The sequence below is a fragment of the Hypanus sabinus genome, chromosome 3 (assembly GCF_030144855.1).
Source record: "Hypanus sabinus isolate sHypSab1 chromosome 3, sHypSab1.hap1, whole genome shotgun sequence".
In the NCBI taxonomy this organism is placed as follows: Eukaryota; Metazoa; Chordata; class Chondrichthyes; order Myliobatiformes; family Dasyatidae; genus Hypanus; species Hypanus sabinus.
The window spans coordinates 190424400-190445604 of NC_082708.1; the positions used below are offsets into that span (position 1 = coordinate 190424400).

The window sequence follows — 21205 nt, forward strand, 5'->3', positions numbered from 1 at the left end:
CATTCAGCCTATTGAGTCTGCCCACCATTATATCATTGCTTATGTATTGTACCTCTCAATCCTATTCTCCTGCCTTCACCCTGTGAATCTTTGATGGCTTGACTAATCAAGAACCTCCACTTTAATTATACCTAATGACCTGGCCTCCACAACCATTTGTGGGAATAAATTACACAGATTCAGCACCCTCTGCTAAAGAAATTCCTATTCATCTGTGTTCAAAAAGAACGTCCTTGTATTCTGAGGCAGTGCCCTTTGGTCCTAGACTACTCCCACTGTAGGAAACATCTGCAGAGGAGTGGATGAGACTTAACTCAGACTGAGAGGTAGTTTATCAGCAGTGCTCTCACTCTCACCCTCTCTGTCCCACCTCGCATTGCCAGGTTGAGCAGCCACTGTACCCATTCCTACTGTTAGTGCTCTGTTTCTTGCACACTAAAGGGTCTTTCTCAGGAAGGCAGTGACATTTTCACCCATATCATTATCTTGCACCCCGTTCTCATCTCTGTTTTCAAAGGACGTCTTTCTAGAAGCAAGGGGGGACCTTGTAGAGGCTCAATCTGCTTGTAAGACTGGAGCACTGCTGGTGTACATTATTTTGAAAAGGGAGGAAGGAATATCAATGCAAGTATTTGTAGATTCAATTATTAGTTTCTGCTCTAAGGGACAGGATTAACAGGAGAGGTACAGATTGATCAGCAACAATTAGGTCAAATACGATGGCAGAATACAGTATTAATGGTAAGACTTGACAGTGTGGAGGATCAGAGGGATCTTGAGGTCCATGTCCATAGGACACTCAAAACTGCTGCGCAGTTTGACTGTGTGGTTAAGAAGGCATATGGTACATTGGCCTGATAGAGGTGTATAAGATGATGAGAGGCATTGATCATGTGGATAGTCAGAGGCTTTTTTCCCAGGGCTAAAATGGCTAACACGAGAGGGCACAGTTTTAAGGTGCTTGGAAGTAGGTACAGAAGACAGGTGAAGAGTAAGTTTTTTTATGCAGAGAGTGGTGAGTGCTCTCATGGTCGCCGGGTTTCCTGCGACCATGGTGGAGGCAGATATGATCAGGTCTTTTAAGAGACTCCTGCATAAGTACATGGAACTTAGAAAAATAGAGGGCTATGGGTAACCCGAGGTAATTTCTAAAGCAAATACATGTACAGCATACCATTGTGGGCTGAAGGGCCTGTATTGTGCTGTAGGTTTTCTATGTTTCTATTCTGAGGCTGTGCCCTCTGATTAGTGACATCCCCACTGTTGGAAACTGCACGTATACTAGATCACCGCGAGATCCGAGAACAATGAGAGGACTCCCGAGTAACCAGGAACTCTGTAGAACTAACTGCAGACTCACCGCTTAGAACGATCCAACATTTCTTGCTTGGAAATTTTCTTCTTGAATAAAATGGAGTAATCTGTAAAACAGGAATGGAAATTACTGGGACTGGGTGGAAGTGTTGTACATTTGTACTGGCACAGCAAGCTTGACCCAACCCATCCTCTCTGAATTCAGTGCCAGATCTGGGAGTGACAGCAGAGCCAACACAACTACCCATCCTAGTCCAGTGTGGATGGCAGGCAATTCCTGCCTCTCTTCCTATTGCTGCTGACTGACCTGCAGAGCATTTTGAACATTCCCAGGTTTATCTCAGACTTCATAAAACAAGCTGGGCTGATAGTGGTTGATAAAGTTACCCTGATCCCAGTCAACATTCTGACATACTGGTTACTAGTCTGGTTGCACTAGTAACTGCTACTCTTGCTCAGTGTGACACATTTCTGTGCCGTATTGGACAATGGTTTCCTGCCTGAAGAGCAGACACTACAGCATAATATGGGGCTACAACAAAAGAAGAAAAGGGTGGTGTCTATTTGGAATAAGCTGCCAGAAATCAGGAGATTTACCAGGATTCTTCATGTATTGGAGAGCATGTCTTAAGCAGATAGGCTGAGCAAGCTAGGGTTTTTCTCTTTAAAGTGAAGGGGGATGAGAAGTGACTTGATACACGATGATAAGAGGCATTGATTGAGTGGACAACTGGAGATATTTTTTCAGGGCAAAAATGCCTAATAAGAGAAAGCATAATTTTAAAGCATTGGGAGAGAAGTATAGGAGCACATCAGGGGTGTTTTTTTTTAAACACAGACTGGACAATGCATGGAACTTCCTGCCAAGGTCATGATAGAGACAGATAACCACAAGACACAGCAGAAGAATTAGGCCATCAGCCTATCAAGTCTGTTCTGTCATTCCATTACGTACATTTAACAAACTCTTTAAGATACACAAATGGAGGGATGTGTAAGAGGAAAGGGTTATATTGATCATGGTTAAAAAGTTGGCAAAACTTTGTGGGCCAAAGGGCCTGCACTGTGTTGCAATGTTCTGTGTTTGAGGTGGGCTTATTAACAACATTTAAAACCCATCTAAATTGGTACATGGATAGGAGAGGTTTAGAGGGTTATGGGCACGGCATGGACTTGTTGGGCTGAAGGCCCTGACTCCGTACTGTATAAGACTGTTAGGATCTCTCTGTTTAATTTTATGAGAAACATGAACTGTTCAAATATCTGCCGCTGGCCACAATCTATTTAGCCAGTCCACTGGAGACAGGTCCACCTTTGTATCATTGAGGACAGTGGTAACACTGGACAACAAAGATTTTGCTTCCTGAATACTTTTGGGTGTATCTTATAGATTTTGGGCTGCTGAATATGAAAATCACCATGAAGTTCCCTACCATGCACCATTTTTTTAAATGCCTATATTTGTTATTTCAATTCATAATTCAAGTCAGAATAACTGATGCCAAGATTAAGGAAGGCATTTTTGTTGGTCCACAAATCAAACAGATCATCAACAACAGGCAATCAAAGGACTTCTAGTGGGTCTGAAGAAAATCGCCTGGAAGGCATTCAAGGATGTTGTTGAAAAGTTTCTTGGCAACTACAGAGCACCAAGCTGGTTGACAACATGGTTCAAGAATACAAGACCATGAAGTGCAACATGTCACTAAACATTAATTTTCTGCATTCCCATTTAGACTTCTTTCTTGCAAACCTTGGTGTCAGTGATGAGCAACTGGAATCCATCAGTGCTGGCTGATTATTGTTGGGCATTTAAGCGAGACACTGACTGCAAACAAAAATCAGCAACAAAACACTTTCAGCTTAGTTGAACTATTGCAAAGCATCAGCACTATTATGCAATTAAACATAATATATTCAATAAAAGTTAATTTCTTGTTTCTCCAAATTCCTATGTGATAAGGTAGACTGGATTTATATTTTTAAGGAAGCAAAAATTTCAAAAAAAAATTTTGTCCCATGTTTATCGCCCCACTTTTGGAAGGATGTTGATGCTTTGGAGAGGGGTACATAAGAGGTTTACCAGGATGCTGCCTGGTTTAGAGGGCACATGCTATCATGAGAGGCTGGATAAACTTGGGTTGTTTTCTCTGGTGTGGAAAAAGCTGAGGGGAGATCTCACAGAGGTTTACAAGATCATGAGAGGTGTGGACTGGACAGAGAGCATCTTTTTCAGTTGAAATACTAGAGGGTAAGCATTGAAGGTGAGAGGTAGTAGTTTTAAGGGGAATATGCAAAGTAAGTATTTTACTCAGACAGTCACGGTGGTAGAGGCCTTTAAGAGATGTTTGGATTGGCACATGGATGTAAGGAAGATGGAGGGATACGATCATGGTGTGGGTAGGAGGCATCAATGTTTGTGTGTTTCCGATTTGCTTTTCACCTGGTTCAGCACAACTCTGTGGGCCAAATGACGTGCTCCTGAGTGAAGATGATCCTCCTCAGATTCTCCTTAAATATTCCACCTTTCACCCTTAACCAATGACCTCTAGTTCTCGTCTCACCCAACCTCAGTGGAAGAAGCCTGCTTGCAGTTGGCCCATCTATCTCCCTCCATTTTGTATACCTCTACACTGTAGTAGCAGGTAGCTACAGCGAAAAAGATCTTTGACCAGCGACCAATCCAGACATCAGAAGTTTGGAGAGGAGGGGATGACAATGCTGTCCAAGTAGAAAAAGCAGCAGTGTGTCACTACAGTGAAAAAGACCTTTGACCAGTGACCAATCGGCGTTTGGGATTGATTAGCAAGAAAAAAAATTAAAGGCAGTAGGCAAACGCAGCAGCCGTCATCACAATGGACAGAGTCAGAGTGGTGATCTTGAGGCTTTATCTCTCGAACCAAAGAAAAGAACAGCTCAAGTTTTAACTTTCCTTCCCTCCTTTATATCTGCTCAGCGAGGACAGTAAAGTTGCCCGGCTGGATAATAGAATTCTCCTCTTGCGGGATGTCGGAAGGCAGGGAGACTTCCAGTATCCCTGACAACTACAACTGCAAGAATTACAACCAACTGCAGCTTCTAACAAACTGCATTAAGGAATTGGAGTTGGAACTGGATGAACTTCAGATCATTCGGAAGGCTGAGAGGGTGATAGATACAACATTTAGAGAGGTAGTTACACCCAAGGTGCAGGACACAGGAAACTGGGTGACATTAATGCTGCATGGTGGGTTTAAACTAAAGTTTCAGGGGGATAGGAACCAGAGTACCAAAACAATTAGTGGAGGTTGTGGAAGCAGATGTTGGAAAGACCTCAGACAAAGTTAAGAATAAAAAGGTTGAACAGGGTGTGACTAGTGTTCTGAGCTGTGTATATTTAATGCAAGAAGTATCATAGGAAAGGCAGGTGATAGTGCTGAAGATGAGGTATCTGGTTTACACACAGAGGCAATGTGTAATAAGGAGAAGCAGTTGACAGGGCAAAATTGCAGTTAACAAGATGAGTTGCAACATAAAAGGTGAACTAAATCAAAAAGGGTATATACAGGACAGAAGGTGTTATATTTGCACGCAGTATACGGAATAAGATAGATGAACTTGTTGCAGTTGCAAATTGGCAGGTACAATGTTGAAGGCATCACTTAATCATGGCTGAAAGAAGATTACAGCTGGGAGCTTAATGTCCAAAGATACACATCGTATGGAAAGGACAGGCAGGGAGGCAGAGGGGGTGATGTTGTTCCGTTAGTAAAAAATGAAATCAAATCATTAGAAAGAGGTGACAGGGTCTGAAGATGTTGAATCGTTACAATAGAGCTAAGGAACTGCAATGGTAAAACAGACTCACAACCAACAGTAAGGACTTGGCCTACAAATTACAATGGGAGGTAGAAAATACATACCAAAAGGATAATGTTACAATAGTTATGGCGGACTTCAATATGCAGGCAGATTAGGAAAATCAGGTTGGTGTTAGATTTCAAGAGGGGAGATTTCTATCGTGCCTACGAGATGGCTTTTTAGAGCAGCTCATGATTGAGCTCACTAGGGGATCAGCAATTCTGGATTGAGAGTTGTGCAATGAACCAGAACTGATTAGGGAGTTTAGAATAAAAGAACCCAAAGGGGCAAGTGATCATAATATGATCAAATTCACCCTGAAATTTGAGAAGCAGCAGCTGAAACCAGATGTATCGGTATTACAGTGGAGTAAAGGGAATTCCAGAGACATGAGAGAGGAACCAAAGAGAGGCATATAGAGCAAAAATTTGTGGGATGCTTTTAAAAACCAACAGAAGGCAACTAAAATGTCATTAAAAAGGTAAGGATGGAATACAACAGTAAGCTAGCCGATAATATTAAAGAGGATACCAAAAGCTTCTTCAGATATATAAAATGTAAAAAAAGAGATGGAACTGGATATCTGGAAAACAAATCTGGAGGGGTAGTAATTGGGGACAAGAAAATGCTAGACAAACTGAATAAGTACTTTGCATCAGTCCTCACTGTGGAAGACACCAGTAATATGGTGAAAGCCAAAGGTGTCCGGGGTCATGAAGTGTGTGCAAGGTTACCATTGCTACAGAGAAGGTTCTTGGGAAACTGAAAGGTCCCAGGGTAGATAATCACCTGGGCCAGATGGTGTCCACCACAGGGTTCTGAAAGAGGTAGCTGAAAAGATTGTGAATGCATTAGCACTGGTCTTTCAATAAGCACTTGATTCTGCCAGAAGAATGGAAAATTGCAAATGTCACTCCTCTCGTCAAGAAGGGAGAGAGGCAGGAGGAAGGAAACTACAAACTAGTTAGCCTGACCTCAGTGGTTATGAAGACGGAGTCTATTGTTAAGGATGTGGTTTCGGGGTACTTAGAGGCATATGATTAAAAAGGCCATAGTCAACAGGGTTTTCTCAAGGGAAAATCTCGCCTTGACAAACCTGTTGGAATTCTTTGAAGATGCATCAAGCACGACAGAAAGGAGAATCGGCTGATGTTGTGTACTTGGATTTTCAGAAGTCACTTGACAAGGTGCCACACATGAGGCTGCTTAACAAGCTACAAGCGGCATGACAGGAAAGATTCTAGAATGGATAAAGTAGTGGCTGATTGGCAGGAGATAAAGAGTGGGAACAAAGGGAGCCTTTTCTGGTTGGCTGCCAGTGATTAGTGAAGTTCCATAGGGGTTAGTGTTGGGACCGATTCTTTCTAAATTATGCCAATGATTAGGATGATGGAATTGATAGCTTTGTAGCAAAGTTTGTAAATGTGAAGATGATGTTTCCTGTGGTGGGAAGGTGTAAGACCAGAGGACATAGCCTCAAAATGGAGGGCATCCTTTCAGAACAGATGAAGAAGAATTTCTTTAGCCAGAGAGTGATGAATCTGTAGAATTCTTTGTCACAGGCACTGTGGAGGCCAAGTAGTAGGTATATTTAAGGCATAGGTTGATAAGATTCTTGATTGGTCAGGGCATGAAGGGATACGGGGATAAGGCAGGAGACTGGGGCCGAGAGGAAAAATGGATCAGCCATGATGAAATGGTGGTGCAGACTCAATGGACTAAATGGTCAAATTCTGCTCCTATATTTTATGGACTTGGGTCTATCAAATCCCCCCTCAATCTCCTATGCTCCTGGGAATAATGTCCTAATGTATTCAAACTTTCCCTATAACTCACATCCTCCAGACCCAGCAGTATCCTTGTAAATTTTCTCTGTACTCTTTCAACCTTATTTACATCCTTCCTGTAAGTAGGTGACCAAAACTGCACACAGACATAAAACTCCAAATTATGCCTCACCAATGTATGTCTTAGACAACTTAAAAATAACATTTCATCTTGAGTACTCAATACTTAAGATTTACGAAGGCCAATGTGCCCAGAGCTTTCTTTATGACCCTATCTACCCGTGACACCATTTCAAAGGATTATGGATCTGTATTCTCAGATCCCTTTGTTCCACCATACTCCTCAGTGCCCTACTGTGCACTGTGCAAATCCTTCCCTGTTTTGTCCTAAAGTGCAACAGTGTGTCACCAGGCTCTTCATCTCCTTTCTGTACTCCAATGCATTGTTATTTGAGATATGGCCTACTATTGTGGATCACTTGCAAACTTGTACATGGAGTTAGAGCAGAACTGGCCATGCAGTCATGAGTTGCTCCAGTGAGCTGTGTGTTAGTCTGGAGGGGAGTGTGTACTGCAGTAGAGTGCAGGTCTGATTATATTCTGCATTCTATCACTGATTTTCCCCTTACACTGCCTCCATTTTGAAATGATAAGTCTGGCAAGAACAAAGTGTTTCCCTGTTCCTGGATAGCTGCGACAACAATAAACCAAGGTGTCAGCACTCACCTGGACGTTGGCCCCTCCACTCCCGGAAGCCCCGCGATGGGGGCTGGTTGAACAATCTGTCCCTCTCACTCTGGAACTCACTCTGCAACTTCCTCTCTTCCACCAGCAAAGCAAGGCGACGAACACGCTCTTGTGAGTGCGAAATGAACCAGGGTTTGTTCATGATCAAGGCTTCCTGAGGTGGGGACAGAGAAAGGAATATAGATGGATAGAGGGCTCCACGGAACCAATCACAGCACCTAAACCCCTACTTTGCTGCCTCATCCCAGACTGACCACCATCCTCTCCACCCATGTACCATCCAGAGGTCAATCACTCCAGTGACCCAGCTGAATATCAACACACGGCCAGTTGCTGATCACACCTAGCCAGTGCTCTGCTCACTTCTCTGCAGAACACAATCGTGGGGAGGAGAGGGGAAGCACCAGCATCTCCGCTGTGGAGTGCAGCCTGCTGGTGCCTGTGTTCAGGACTTAGAGGCAGTATAAAGAGCACAGACTGTACTCTGGCAGACTGTGTCCTGCCTCTCTCTGCACCAGCTGGTTCATCCTAACCTGACGGAGTCACAATGTCCCCTGCTCATACAGGACAGGTGACAACCAGGTCTCAGGGTTCTGGTGGGGTGGGGAACCTCCTAGAAGCTGGTGCTAGATCACTAATCTCTGTGAACATTAACACAGATTTAAGCAAATAAAATACCGAAGCTCAGCGGGTCAGGGTGTATCTGTGGTGGGGAGGGGGGTGGACGGTCAAGCCCCTGCTTTGTCAGTAACCGTGAGCAACCTCACCCCATTGATGTTCCCGAGAGGAATCGGGTCTCTAAATTACTGCAGAGAATTACCCCACAATCCAACAGGTGCTGGCTTTGGAGGGAAGGACTGACTGCGGATCTGAACCTATCCTCTGCCGAGCGCCTCATGAGCCTGAGCCACCGTGCACACCCTGGGACACCACAGGTTCCCTGCAATCCGACGGAGACAGCTCCCTAGCTGCTGAGTACATAGTCACTGTGACACATACAGAGCATATCAGTAACTGACTCATAGAACATGACAGCACAGAAACCTGCCCTTTGGCCCATCTACTACATGCTGGACTAGAAATCATCAAGCTGCACCTGGAACACAGTCAACCATACACCTCCCATCCACTTACCTATCCAAATCTCTCTGAAATGTTGAAATCAAGCTCACATGGACCATTTGTGCTGCCAGCTTGATCTACGCTCTCACCACCCTCTGAGTGTTGAGGTTCCCCCTCACACTAATCTCATCCAACCTCTTTAGAAAGAGCCTGCTTGCATTTACCCTGTCTATATCCTTCATAATTTTGTATACCTCTATCATCCTAGCCTATTCAACCTTTCCCTATAACTCAAGTCCCGCCAACATCCTTGTAAGTTGTCTCTGCACTCGTTCAACACTATGGATATCTTTCTCGTAGGTAGGCAACAAAAATGTTTCTTACCCTGAGCGTGAGGGGAACAAGCGTGGAGGGGAACTTGCCCCCAACCCCATCCTCTCGAGCTGGCGGTGGGGGCCAAGTGTCCCGCGCCTCCTTGCTGACCCACTGGTCCTGAAGATGTCTTTGTCGGAGAGGCTCCCTCCACAGCTGGGGGACAAGCCCCCGCTGGGCCCGTGCCTGCACTGGTCGATACTGGTCATTAGTATTCTCCTTCCTCCAGTCCCCCTGTAGCTCGTGTGCAGGGATGTACCAGGCGATAGCTGGGGGTCAGAGTAAGACAGCTGGGTTATCAAAGCAAGCTGCCGAGATTTGTAACATTAGTCAGCTCCTCATGGGTACAAGACTGCATCGTATCCAAGATATCTTCAAGAAGCAGTGCCTCAGAAAGGCAGCGTTCACCATTAGTGATCCCCACCACCCAGGACATGCCCTCTTCTCACTGTTACCATCAGGAAGCAGGTACGGGAGCCTAAATGCACACATTCAATTCAGGAACAGCTTCTCCCCTCTGCCATCAGATTTCTGAATGGACAATGAATCCATGAACACTTTTGTTTTAGCACTACTTATTTAATTTAACTATTTAATATCCATATACCCATAATATATAAATACACACATTGTAATTCAGTTCTTTTTCTCTATATTTATCATGTATTGCATTGTACTGTCGCAACATTAACAAATTTCGTAACATATGCCAGTGATATTAAACCAGTTTCTGATTCCGATTCAGAGAAACAACACAGGTTAACAGAGCTGCAGGGAGGGACCCCAAACTCCTCCACCACACCCATCTCCAACACAAAGCAACAGTGGCATCACAGAATCACACAGGTTAATCATACCCTAAGGGAGGGACACCCGAACATTACACAGATTCAACAAACTCCAACATCACAGCACACAGATTAGCTTCATTTGTTACACGTACATCCAAAAATACAGCAAAATGAGTCATTTGCGTCAATGACCAAAACAGTCTGAGAATGTGCTGAGAGCCATGCTTCCGGCAGGTCACTAATCCTAACCTGCATGCATTTGGGATGTGGGGGGAACTGGTGCACCCAGAGGAAAGCCAGAGGACCCAGACGGTCACGGGAAGAACGTACAAACTCCTTAGAGACAGCAGGAATTGAACTCCGAATGCTGGCACTGAAATAACTGGACGTCAAGACACAAGCAATCTCCCAGATGTATGGATGGGCCAAGGACATAGGGTAACAGAGGAAATGAAACAGATTGACATTAGGAAGGAAACGGTGATGAGTAGACTGATGGGACTGAAGGCTGACAAATCCCCAGGTCCAGCTGGTCTGCATCCTAGGGTACTAAAGGAGGTGGCCCTGGAAATTGCGGATGCATTGGTAATCATTTTCCAATGTTCCTTAGATTCAGGATCAGTTCCTGAGGATTGGGGAATGGCTAATGTTATCCCACTTTTTAAAAAAGGAGGGAGGGAGAAAACAGAGAACTATCGACCTGTCAGCCTGACATCGGTAGTGGGAAAGTTGCTAGAGTCCATTATTAAGGCTGAAATAGTGGCATATTTAGATAGCAGTGATAGGATTGGGCCGAGCCAGCATGGATTTACCAAGGGTAAATCATGCTTAACTAATCTGTTGGAGTTTTTCGAGGATGTAACCAGGAAGTTAGACGGGGGAGATTCAGTGGATGTAGTGTACCTCGATTTTCAGAAGGCATTTGATAAGGTCCCACAAAGAAGATTGATGGGTAAAATCAAAGCTCAGGGCATCGGGGGGAAGACATTGACATGGATAGAAAACTGGTTGGCAGATAGAAAGCAAAGGGTAGCGGTGAATGGGTGTTTCTCGGAATGGCAGGTGGTGACTAGTGGGGTACCACAGGGCTCGGTATTAGGACCACAGCTGTTTACCATTTACGTTAACGATTTGGATGAAGGCATAAAAAATAACATCAGCAAATTTGCTGATGATACTAAGCTGGGTGGCAGTGTGACATATGATGAGGATGTTAGGAGAATTCAGGGTGACTTGGATAGGCTGGGTGAGTGGGCAGATACTTGGCAGATGACGTTTAATGTGAATAAGTGTGAGGTTATCCACTTTGGGAGTAAGAACAGGAAGGCAGATTATTATCTGAATGGTGTAGAGTTAGGTAAGGGAGAAATACAAAGAGATCTCGGAGTCCTTGTTCATCAGTCACTGAAGGTGAATGAGCAAGTGCAGCAGGCAGGGAAGAAGGCTAATGGAATGTTGGCCTTTATAACCATATAACAATTACAGCACGAAAACAGGCCATCTCGGCCATCCTAGTCCGTGCCGAACTCTTAATCTCACCTAGTCCCACCTACCCACACTTAGCCCATAACCCTCCACTCCTTTCCTGTCCATATACCTATCCAATTTTACCTTAAATGACACAACTGAACTGGCCTCTACTACTTCTACAGGAAGCTCATTCCACACAGCTATCACTCTCTGAGTAAAGAAATACCCCCTCGTGTTTCCCTTAAACTTCTGCCCCCAACTCTCAAATCATGTCCTCTCGTTTGAATCTCCCCTACTCTCAATGGAAACAGCCTATTCACGTCAACTCTATCTATCCCTCTCAAAATTTTAAATACCTCGATCAAATCCCCCCTCAACCTTCTACGCTCCAATGAATAGAGACCTAACTTGTTCAACCTTTCTCTGTAACTTAAGTGCTGAAACCCAGGTAACATCCTAGTAAATCGTCTCTGCACTCTCTCTAATTTATTGATATCTTTCCTATAACTCGGTGACCAGAACTACACACAATATTCTAAATTTGGCCTTACCAATGCCTTGTACAATTTTAACATTACATTCCAACTTCTGTACTCAATGCTTTGATTTATAAAGGCCAGCGTTCCAAAAGTCTTCTTCACCACCCTATCTACATGAGACTCCACCTTCAGGGAACTATGCACTGTTATTCCTAGATCTCTCTGTTCCTCTGCATTCCTCAATGCCCTACCATTTACCCTGTATGTTCTATTTGGATTATTCCTGCCAAAATGTAGAACCTCACACTTCTCAGCATTAAACTCCATCTGCCAACATTCAGCCCATTCTTCTAACTGGCATAAATCTCCCTGCAAGCTTTGAAAACCCACCTCATTATCCACACCTCCTACCTTAGTATCATCGGCATACTTACTAATCCAATTTACCACCCCATCATCCAGATCATTTATGTATATTACAAACAAAACAGATCCCTGAGGCACCCCGCTAGTCACCAGCCTCCATCCCGATAAACAATTATCCACCACTACTCTCTGGCATCTCCCATCTAGCCATTGTTGAATCCATTTTATTACTCCAGCATTAATACCTAACGACTGAACCTTCTTAACTAACCTTCCATGTGGAACTTTATTACAAAGGGAATTGAGTACAAGAGCAAGGAAATCCTCTTGCATTTGTACAGAGCCCTGGTGAGACCACACCTGGAGTATTGTGTACAGTTTTGGTCTCCAGGGTTAAGGAAGGACATCCTGGCTGTAGAGGAAGTGCAGCATAGATTCACGAGGTTAATTCCTGGGATGTCTGGACTGTCTTACGCAGAGAGGTTAGAGAGACTGGGCTTGTACACGCAAGAATTAAGGAGATTGAGAGGGGATCTGATTGAAACATATAAGATTATAAAGGGATTGGACAAGATAGAGGCAGGAAATATGTTCCAGATGCTGGGAGAGTCCAGTACCAGAGGGCATGGTTTGAGAATAAGGGGTAGGTCATTTAGGACAGAGTTAAGGAAAAGCTTCTTCTACCAGAGAGTTGTGGGGGTCTGGAATGCACTGCCTCGGAAGGTAGTGGAGGCCAATTCTCTGGATGCTTTCAAGAAGGAGCTAGATAGGTATCTTATGGATAGGAGAATCAAGGGATATGGGGACAAGGCAGGAACCGGGTATTGATAGTAATTGATCAGCCATGATCTCAAAATGGCGGTGCAGGCTCGAAGGGCCGAATGGTCTACTTCTGCACCTATTGTCTGTTGTCATGGTAGAGTAGCGGTTAGCATGGTGCTATTAGAGCTCGGTGCATCAGACTTCAGAATTCAATTCTTGCATTCTCTGTAAGTAAGTTTCTATGTTCATTCCCGTGTGCACGGGGGTTTCCTCCAGGCACTCCTGTTTCCTCCCACAATACAAAGACATACTGGCTAGGAGGTTAACTGGTTATTGTAAATTGTCCTGTGAGCAGGCTCGGGTGCAGCTCATTGGGCCAGAAGAACCTGCTCTCTAAATAAAATAAATAACAATGAAATGCCCAGTTATGAGGGGATTAGAGTGGTTCTGACAAAAGAGGCAAAGTAAACAGAGAGAAGATGTGAATGGAGAGTTAGTGTGATACAGCATGGTGACAACCCTTCAGTCCATCCACCCTGCACTGACCAATCACCTATACACACTGGGCCTCTTTTATTCCCCAAGTTCCACCAACATAATAAGGACAATTCACAGCAGTTGTTTAGCCCACCAACTCTGCCAGGGATGGTTTCCAAGTCCGGCTGTGAGAGGAGGAGAAAGGGGCATGGGGCTAGCAACCAGTTTCTGTAAAAGCCCAGATCTACAGAAATGCCAACAGGAGCTCCAGATTTCATCCTTGGGAGAGGAAGGATTTTTAAAGATGGGCTACACCCGGGAACAACTTGAAAGACAGGACTCTAGCATATTTCTCTAGGGGAACCAACACAGTCACAGGGACAGCGTGCAGACTAAATACAGACAGCCCCATTAAGTTGGGATCAAACCCAAGAGGCAGTGGCTCTGCCCAGTGCCCTCCCCAGTTGTGGAATGGGTAGGTGTGGGTGCTTACACAGGGGCTGAGATTAGATGGGCTCCACTCCTTGACAAACACTACATATGAACACTCACTATACACTGGCTGAGAACATGAGGGTGTGACCGGCAGTGGGATTACAGGTTAAATGGGTGCTCTGGCTATGAGGAGCAAACAGCTGACCACCCTGTCCCTCAAGACTGTCACACAGGAGCAAAAGGCCATTCAGCCCCTCAAACCTGCCAGTTCCTGAATATTACAGTACAAGCCCTTTGTCCCATGATGTTGTGCTGACCTTTTAACCTATTCTAAGATCAATCTAACCCTTCCCTTCTGCATAGCCCTCCAGTTTTCTATCATCCATCTGCCTATCTAAATTTTTTTTTAATGTGACTAATGCATCTGCCTCTCCCACCACCACGGCAATACGTTCCATGCACCCACCACTCTGTGTAAAAAAACTAACTCCGACATCCTCCACATACAGTACATTCCTCCAATTACCTTATAGTTATTCCCTCTCATATTAGTTATTGCCATCCTGAGGAAAGTCTCTGGCTGTCCACTTGATCTATCCCTCTTTTCATCTTGTCCACCTCTGTCAAATACTTCTCAAAATCCTTCACTCCAAAGACAAAAGCCCTAGCTCGCCCTCGTAAGAAAATGCTCTCCAAACCAGGCAGTATTCTTGTAAATCTCCTCTGCACCCATTCGAAAGCTTCCACATCCTTCTTATAGTGAGGTGACCAGAACAGAACATAGTACACCAAAGTACTGAACGATGTGTTGGTCTGCACCAGACTCCCAGCAATATAGCAGACAGCTGACTCCCTTACCTGGTGTCCTGTGGCCTTTACTGGCTTTCCTCTCAGTCTGGGATACACCTTTCCTCCTGTCTCTAGGCCCGGTCAGTCGCTGCAGGCTCACATCCGGATCTGGCGATGGGAAGGTCACCCCCACGTCACGGGTCTGTCTCCTGGTGGCGCCTGGGACGATCTCCAGAGAGCCTGGCACAAGACAGCAGCTGTCACCCAGGGGAGGGAGAGTGGCCCCCAAACAAGAGGGGGGTAGGGTAACAGCAGGTAGTTCAAAGAGAGAAATTAGAAACTTGAGGGAGATTGAGAGAGACTGCAGATGTTGAAACCTTAAGAAAATGACTCAGTAATGGAGGAGTTCAGAATCAGGTCTATTATCACTGATTGTTGAAACATTTGTTGTTTTGGGGCAGCTGTACAGTGCAATAGATTAAAAATTACTATAGCTTATGAAAAGAAACAAAATACGTGGTGCAAAAATAGAGCAGAATAGTGAAGTAGGGTTCATGGACCATTCAGAACTCCAAAGGAATAAAGGCATCGACTATTTTCTAAACAGGGAAATTCAGAAATCAGAGGTGCAAAGGGACTTTTTGGGTCTCTTATTGCTGTAGCATAGTGGTTAGCACAACACTTTACAGTATAGGTAACCTGTGTTCAATCCCACTGCTGCCTGCAAGGAGCTTGTACATTCAAGTGACCACACAGGTTTTCTCCGGGTGTTCCAGTTTCCTCCCACAGTCCAAAGATGTACTGGTTGGTATGTTAACCAGTTATTGTCAATTGTCCTTTGATTAGGCTAAGATTAAATTGGTAGATTGCTGGGAGCATGGCTCAAAGGGCCTATTGTACGCTGTATCTCAATCAATAGATAAATAAAAAGATGCGTTGACATTGGAGTGGGTCCAGAGGAGGTTCTCCAGAATGATTCTGGAAATGATGGCTCTGGGCCTGTACCTGCTGGAGTTTAGAATTTTAGTTTAGAGTTGTTTAGCTTGGAGTTCAGAGTTTAGAGGGATCTCAATGAAACCTACCGAATATTGAAAGGCCTAGATAAAGTGGAAGTGGAGAGGATGTTTCCTATGGTGGGGGAGTCTAAGACCAGAGGACACAGCTGCATAATAGAGGGACGTTCATTTAGAACAGAGATGAGCAGAAATTTCTTTAGCCAGAGGGTGATGAATTGCCAAAGACGGATTCAAATCATTTGGAATATTAAGAGGTTAATAGGTTCTTGATTAGTCAGGGTGTCAAAGGTTACAGGGAGAAGGCAGGAGAATTGGATTGAGAGGGATAATAAATCAGCCATGAGAAAATGGTGGACCAGACCCAAAGGGCTAAATGGCCTAACTTTGCTCCTACGGCAGCTAACATGGCATGGCTTATGGCAGGAAGATCTACTGGTGAAGGAAAGGATCTGCTGATGGGTCAGGTTAAGTCCTTCATGATGAGGTTTTGCAGGCAGCGTTCACAATTAGTGAAAGGTTATAGCTGTGTGTGGACTACAGGCTTCTCCATGTAATGAACAACCCTACGTATGAGCAACACACACAAAATGCTGGAGGAACTCAGCAGGCCAGATGGCATCTGTGAAAGAAAGAACAGTCGACATTTTGGGCTGAAACCCTTCGCCAAGACTGGACAAAAAAGCTGAAGGGTAGATTTAAAAGGTGGGAGGAGGAGAGAGAGAAACACAAGGTGACAGGTGAAACCTGGAGGGGGAGGGATGAAGTAAAGAGCTGGGAAGTAAAGTGGTGAAAGAGACAGAAGCCCATGGAAAAAAGAAAAGGGAGAGGAGCACCAGACAGAGGCAATAGGTGGGCAAGGAGATAAGGCAAGAGAGGGAAAAGGGGATGGGAAATGGAGGAGGGTGGTTGGGGGCAATACCAGAAGTTTGAGAAATCGATGTTCATGCCATCAGGTTGAAGGCTACCCGGATGGAATACAAGGTGTTATGCCTCCAGCCTAAGTGTGATCTCATCTCGACATATCGGAATGGGAATGGGAAGTGGAATTAAAATGGGTGTCCAGTGGGAGATCCCGCTTTTTCTGGCAGGTGAAGCAGTCTCCCAATCTAAGTAGGGTCTCACCGATATACAGAAGGCCACGCCAGGAACGCCAAACACAATATATGATCCCAACAGACTCAAAGACTCATCTGAACGGACCATTTAGGGCCCAGAACGGTAGTGAGGGAGGAAGTGTAGGGGCAGGTGAAGCTCTTGTTCCGCTTGCAAGGATAACTGCCAGGAGGGAGATCAGTGAGGAGGGATGAATGGACAAGGGAGTCGCTTAGGGAACAATCCCCGCAGAAAGTGAGGGGGAAGGGAAAGATGTGCTTGCTGTTGTGATCCTGTCGGAGATGGCGAAAGTTTCGGAGAATTATGTGCTGGATGCAGAGGCTGGTAGGGTGGTAATTGAGAACAAGAGGACCACTATCCCTGGTGGAGTGCCAGGAGGATGGGGTAAGAGCAGATGTGCGTGAAATGGAAGAAATGCTGTTGAGGGCAGCATTGATGGTGGAGAAGGGGAAGCCCTTTTCTTTGAAAAAGGAGGACATCTCTTTTGTTCTAGAATGTAAAGCCTCATCCTGAGAGCAGATGTGGCAGAAATGGAGCAGCTGAGAGAAGGGGATGGCGTTTTTACAAGTAGCAGGGTGGGAAGAGTATTAGTCCAGGTGGCTGTGAGAGTCAGTAGGTTTATAATAGACATCAGTAGATAAGCTGTTAGAGTCAGTGAGTTCGAGTAAGGGGAGGGAGGTGTCTGAAATGGACTTGGTAAATTTGAGGGCAGGGTAGAAGTTGGAGGTAAAGTGAATGAAGTTGACAAGACATGGGTGCAGGAAGTAGCACTAATGTATGAACTCTAACCTAAGTGTGAAGTGTCACCCTATGTATGAACAAGCTTCCAAAGTACCAACATTGTCAATGCTGGGAACCTGTTTTTTTTCCCTCTCTCTCCCTCCCTCCCCACTTTAGGAAACTTTCTTTATCAGTATCATGTACCCTAATGCCATTCACCACTATACTGTGCAGACTTGGTCAGCATACTAAACAATTTTTGTGTATTTTCTGACTTAACACACAGTATCAATTTATGGTCTGTAACACAGTGAGAGATCTGGTGATTTTTCGATCCCCAGGTTGGGATCCAAGAATGAGTAAAAACTTGTTGCCTCATGATCATTTAATTTAAAGTTTAAACAAAGGAACAGATACAGAGGATATGAAACCAAAGAAAAGAACAAGATAGCAATTTTTGCAGAGGCCAACACTTTTGTACTCAGCAAAATTCCTGAGATGAAGAAAAACCTGTAAGACACATAGTCACAGCACGTGTGTCATATGCTAACAGCTGGGCAAGGAAAAATGAAACAGTGATAAACCATTACATAACTGCTAAATTGCTTTTCCATCAGTAGGTGGAGACCAACACCACATATTGTGAGATTATACGTTAAAAAATACAAATTGTGTGTCAGTAAAAACTACAATTTTTGTTTTGCTAAAAACAGTGTTAAAACATTTTAAAAAAACAACCAATTCAAACAACAGGAACAGCCTTCTACTACTGATAGAACATTACAGCACAGTACAAGCCCTTTGGCCCACATATCGTGCAAAGCTTTTAACCTAGTCCATTATCAATCTAACCAGTTCTTCCCTCATAGTCCCCCCATTTTGCTACCATTAAAGTGCCTACCCAAGAGATTCTTAATTGTCTCTACTGTACTTGCCCCTACCACCACCCATGTCCATAAGACATGGGAGCAGAATTAGGCCATTTGGTCCATCAATTCTACTCCGCCATTTTATCATGGCTGATCTAATTTTACACCCAGGACCACTGCACAGGATCGGAAAGAGCTGCAGAAAGTTGTAAACTCAGCCAGCTCCATCGTGGGCACTAGCCCACCCAGCATCCAGGGCAGCTTCAAAAGGCATTCCTTCAAAAAGGCGGCATCCATCACCCAGGACATGCCCTTTATTCATTGCTACCATCAGGGAGGAGATACAAGAACCTGAAACCTCAACATTCCAAGAACATTTTATTCCCTTTGCCATCAGATTTCTGAATGGACTTTGAACCCTTCCTCAATATTTTTGCTCAACTTTATTTTTATACACATTTCCTATTGCATTTTACAGCTTTTTTATTATATATTGCAATGAAGTAACAAATTTCACAACATATGCCAGTGATATTAAACCTGATTCTGAGGGCTTTTACAGGAGTTGAGATATTGTATTGAAGCTGTACGAGATGTTGATGAGGCCTAATTTGGAGTACTGTATACAGGTTTGGTCAGCTACTTACAGGAAAGATGTCAATAAGACAGTAAGTTCAAAAAAAATTTACAAGAATGTTGCCAGGACCTGAGGTCCTGAGTAATACGGAAAGGTTAAATAGGTTTGGACTTTATTCCAAGTCTCGAAGAATGAGGGGAGATTTGATAGAAATATACAAGATTATGAGAGATATTGAAAGGCTAAATGCAAGCAGGTGAGTCTAGAACTAGAAGTCATAGGTTTAGGGTGACAGATGAATTATTCAAGAACTTCTTCACTCAAAGGGTAGTGAGAGTGTGGAAAGAGCTGCCAGCAGATGTCAGTTTGGATTGCAACATTGAAGGTACATGGCTGGGAGAGGCATGGAGAGCTATGGTCCATGTGCCGGTCGATAAGTCCAAGCAGATTAACAGTTCAGCACAGACTACATGGGTCAAGGGCTATGGTGTTCTATGACTACTAACTTGGTGCGTTTCACCAGTACACCTGCATCCAGCACAGTTCGTTCTGGTCACGGATGTCCGATGAAAGCACACATCAGGAAGTGTTATGGGGAGCGATGTAAAAGAGCACTAAAGGGGACTGACGTGCCTCCTCTCACTCACCTGTCTGCACGCCCTGGTCAACCAGACGAGTAACCTTCTTGGAGAGGAGCCGGCTAGAGGGTCCTTGGGGTGGCCAAGCTGACCCTCTGCGTCCGGCAGCTGAGTCGGAAGTGCTAGAGGATACAGTAAGAGCCTGCGGGGTAGAGACCTGCAGAGGAAGCACAGAGGTTGCTGAATATCACACGTACGCACAGAAAGCGAGATCAGAAACATGACAGCATGGGTGACCACAGGAGCCCATCCCGTATTAGAACTGACTGTTTAACAATTAATTGTCTGCTTGTATTTTATAGAATTACAAGTAACAGCCTAGTATACTTCCTGTGGGAGTGAGACGGGAGGGGTGTGGTGCAAGGGGGTGTAGAAGAAAGTGACACACTCACCTTGCGAGTACCAGGGTATCGAGTCTCTCCCTTCCTTGGCCGCTCTCGCCGCGGAGTTGGATGCTCCCTCTGCCGCTGGATGGTGCCGTACAGACGGTCGAGAGGCAGAACACGCTCGGGCCCAAATGCCCTGATCAGGCGGGCAGTGTCGATGGTCGAAGCTGCACTGCTGGAGTCCGATGGGCCGCAGGTGGCTGATTCAGTGGATGGGACCCTGGGTGATGAGCTGTCAGGGTCATGCAGGAATCGGACGTGGTCGGTGGAGATCTCAGCCATCGAGGTGGTGCTGGGAGAGCGTGGGCGGCCAGCAGCCAGTGGACGGGGATCCCGCAGGAGCTGCGCCAGGCGATCGAGCCGCTGCAGCAGGGACAACTCGCTGGCTGTGCTCGAGTTCAGGCTCCAATGCCTCTGCTGCCGCTCCTGGAAGCGCTCCCACAGCTCATCGAGTGCGCTGCCCCGGGGTCGGTGCCCAGGTGCTGGCTGCTCCCAAGCACTCCTCACCACGGCTTTTGCCCGCTCCTTGTACGAGAGCCCAGACTCCCCTTCCAGGGGGCAGGGTTCAAGCCAGGCCTCTCGTTTGGCATGCTGGAGTGGGGCGTGTCGGCTGCCTGCCATTCGCTGCCTCTCCTTAGGGTGACGATTTGTCCTGTACTGGGCACCCTCGCCTTCTGCCCTTTGCCTTGGTGAGTTCTTTAAGCCCCCTGCTCGCTGGGTGTGCAGGCTCCGGTGAGATCTGGGATCTGTGAGGCCACAACAAATAGTGTAATGTGGGGGTTCAAGGATGCACTCCAAACCCCTTCACTTACCCCCTCCACATTATTTCCACCAGCCTTTGCTGTCCTCTGCCCCCACTTACCAAATTTAAACACTGCTCTCCTCACCCTTCCTGCCCCTCTTCACCAACAACCCTGTTGTACACAGACTCCCAGTTACATGCCTCAGTTCCTATCTCTTCTCTTCCCAATGGCCACCTCCCACCTAACCACCCACAAATGGGTCCATGTGTCACTGCCTGCCCACATCCCCCCCCCACCCCACCCCACCAACAGACCTCAAGCTCTGGTTTAGAGGCTCTGGAATTCCCTCCCGAAGCTCCTCTGTCCTCTTTTAAAAGTTGCACCTTTGAGCAAGCTTTCAGCCTGTGTTAGTGCCTCTGAGACTTATCATCAAACTGTGTTTTATACAGTAT

The 21205-nt window shown here is 45.4% G+C and overlaps 1 protein-coding gene across 7 annotated transcripts in view; it reads right to left on the bottom strand.

Annotated features, from left to right (window-relative positions):
• alms1 (ALMS1 centrosome and basal body associated protein) overlaps window positions 1–21205 on the bottom strand; it is a 78335-nt gene that overhangs the window by 5253 nt on the left and 51877 nt on the right. For all 7 annotated transcript variants that reach the window (XM_059965888.1, XM_059965885.1, XM_059965887.1 and 4 more), the window contains 6 exons: window positions 20017–20756; window positions 19634–19781; window positions 14761–14931; window positions 9135–9391; window positions 7668–7842; window positions 1361–1421 (listed from right to left, as the gene is read on the bottom strand). In XM_059965888.1, the coding sequence (XP_059821871.1) occupies window positions 1361–1421; window positions 7668–7842; window positions 9135–9391; window positions 14761–14931; window positions 19634–19781; window positions 20017–20756 (1552 nt within the window). The remainder of the gene's footprint in view (window positions 1–1360; window positions 1422–7667; window positions 7843–9134; window positions 9392–14760; window positions 14932–19633; window positions 19782–20016; window positions 20757–21205) is intronic.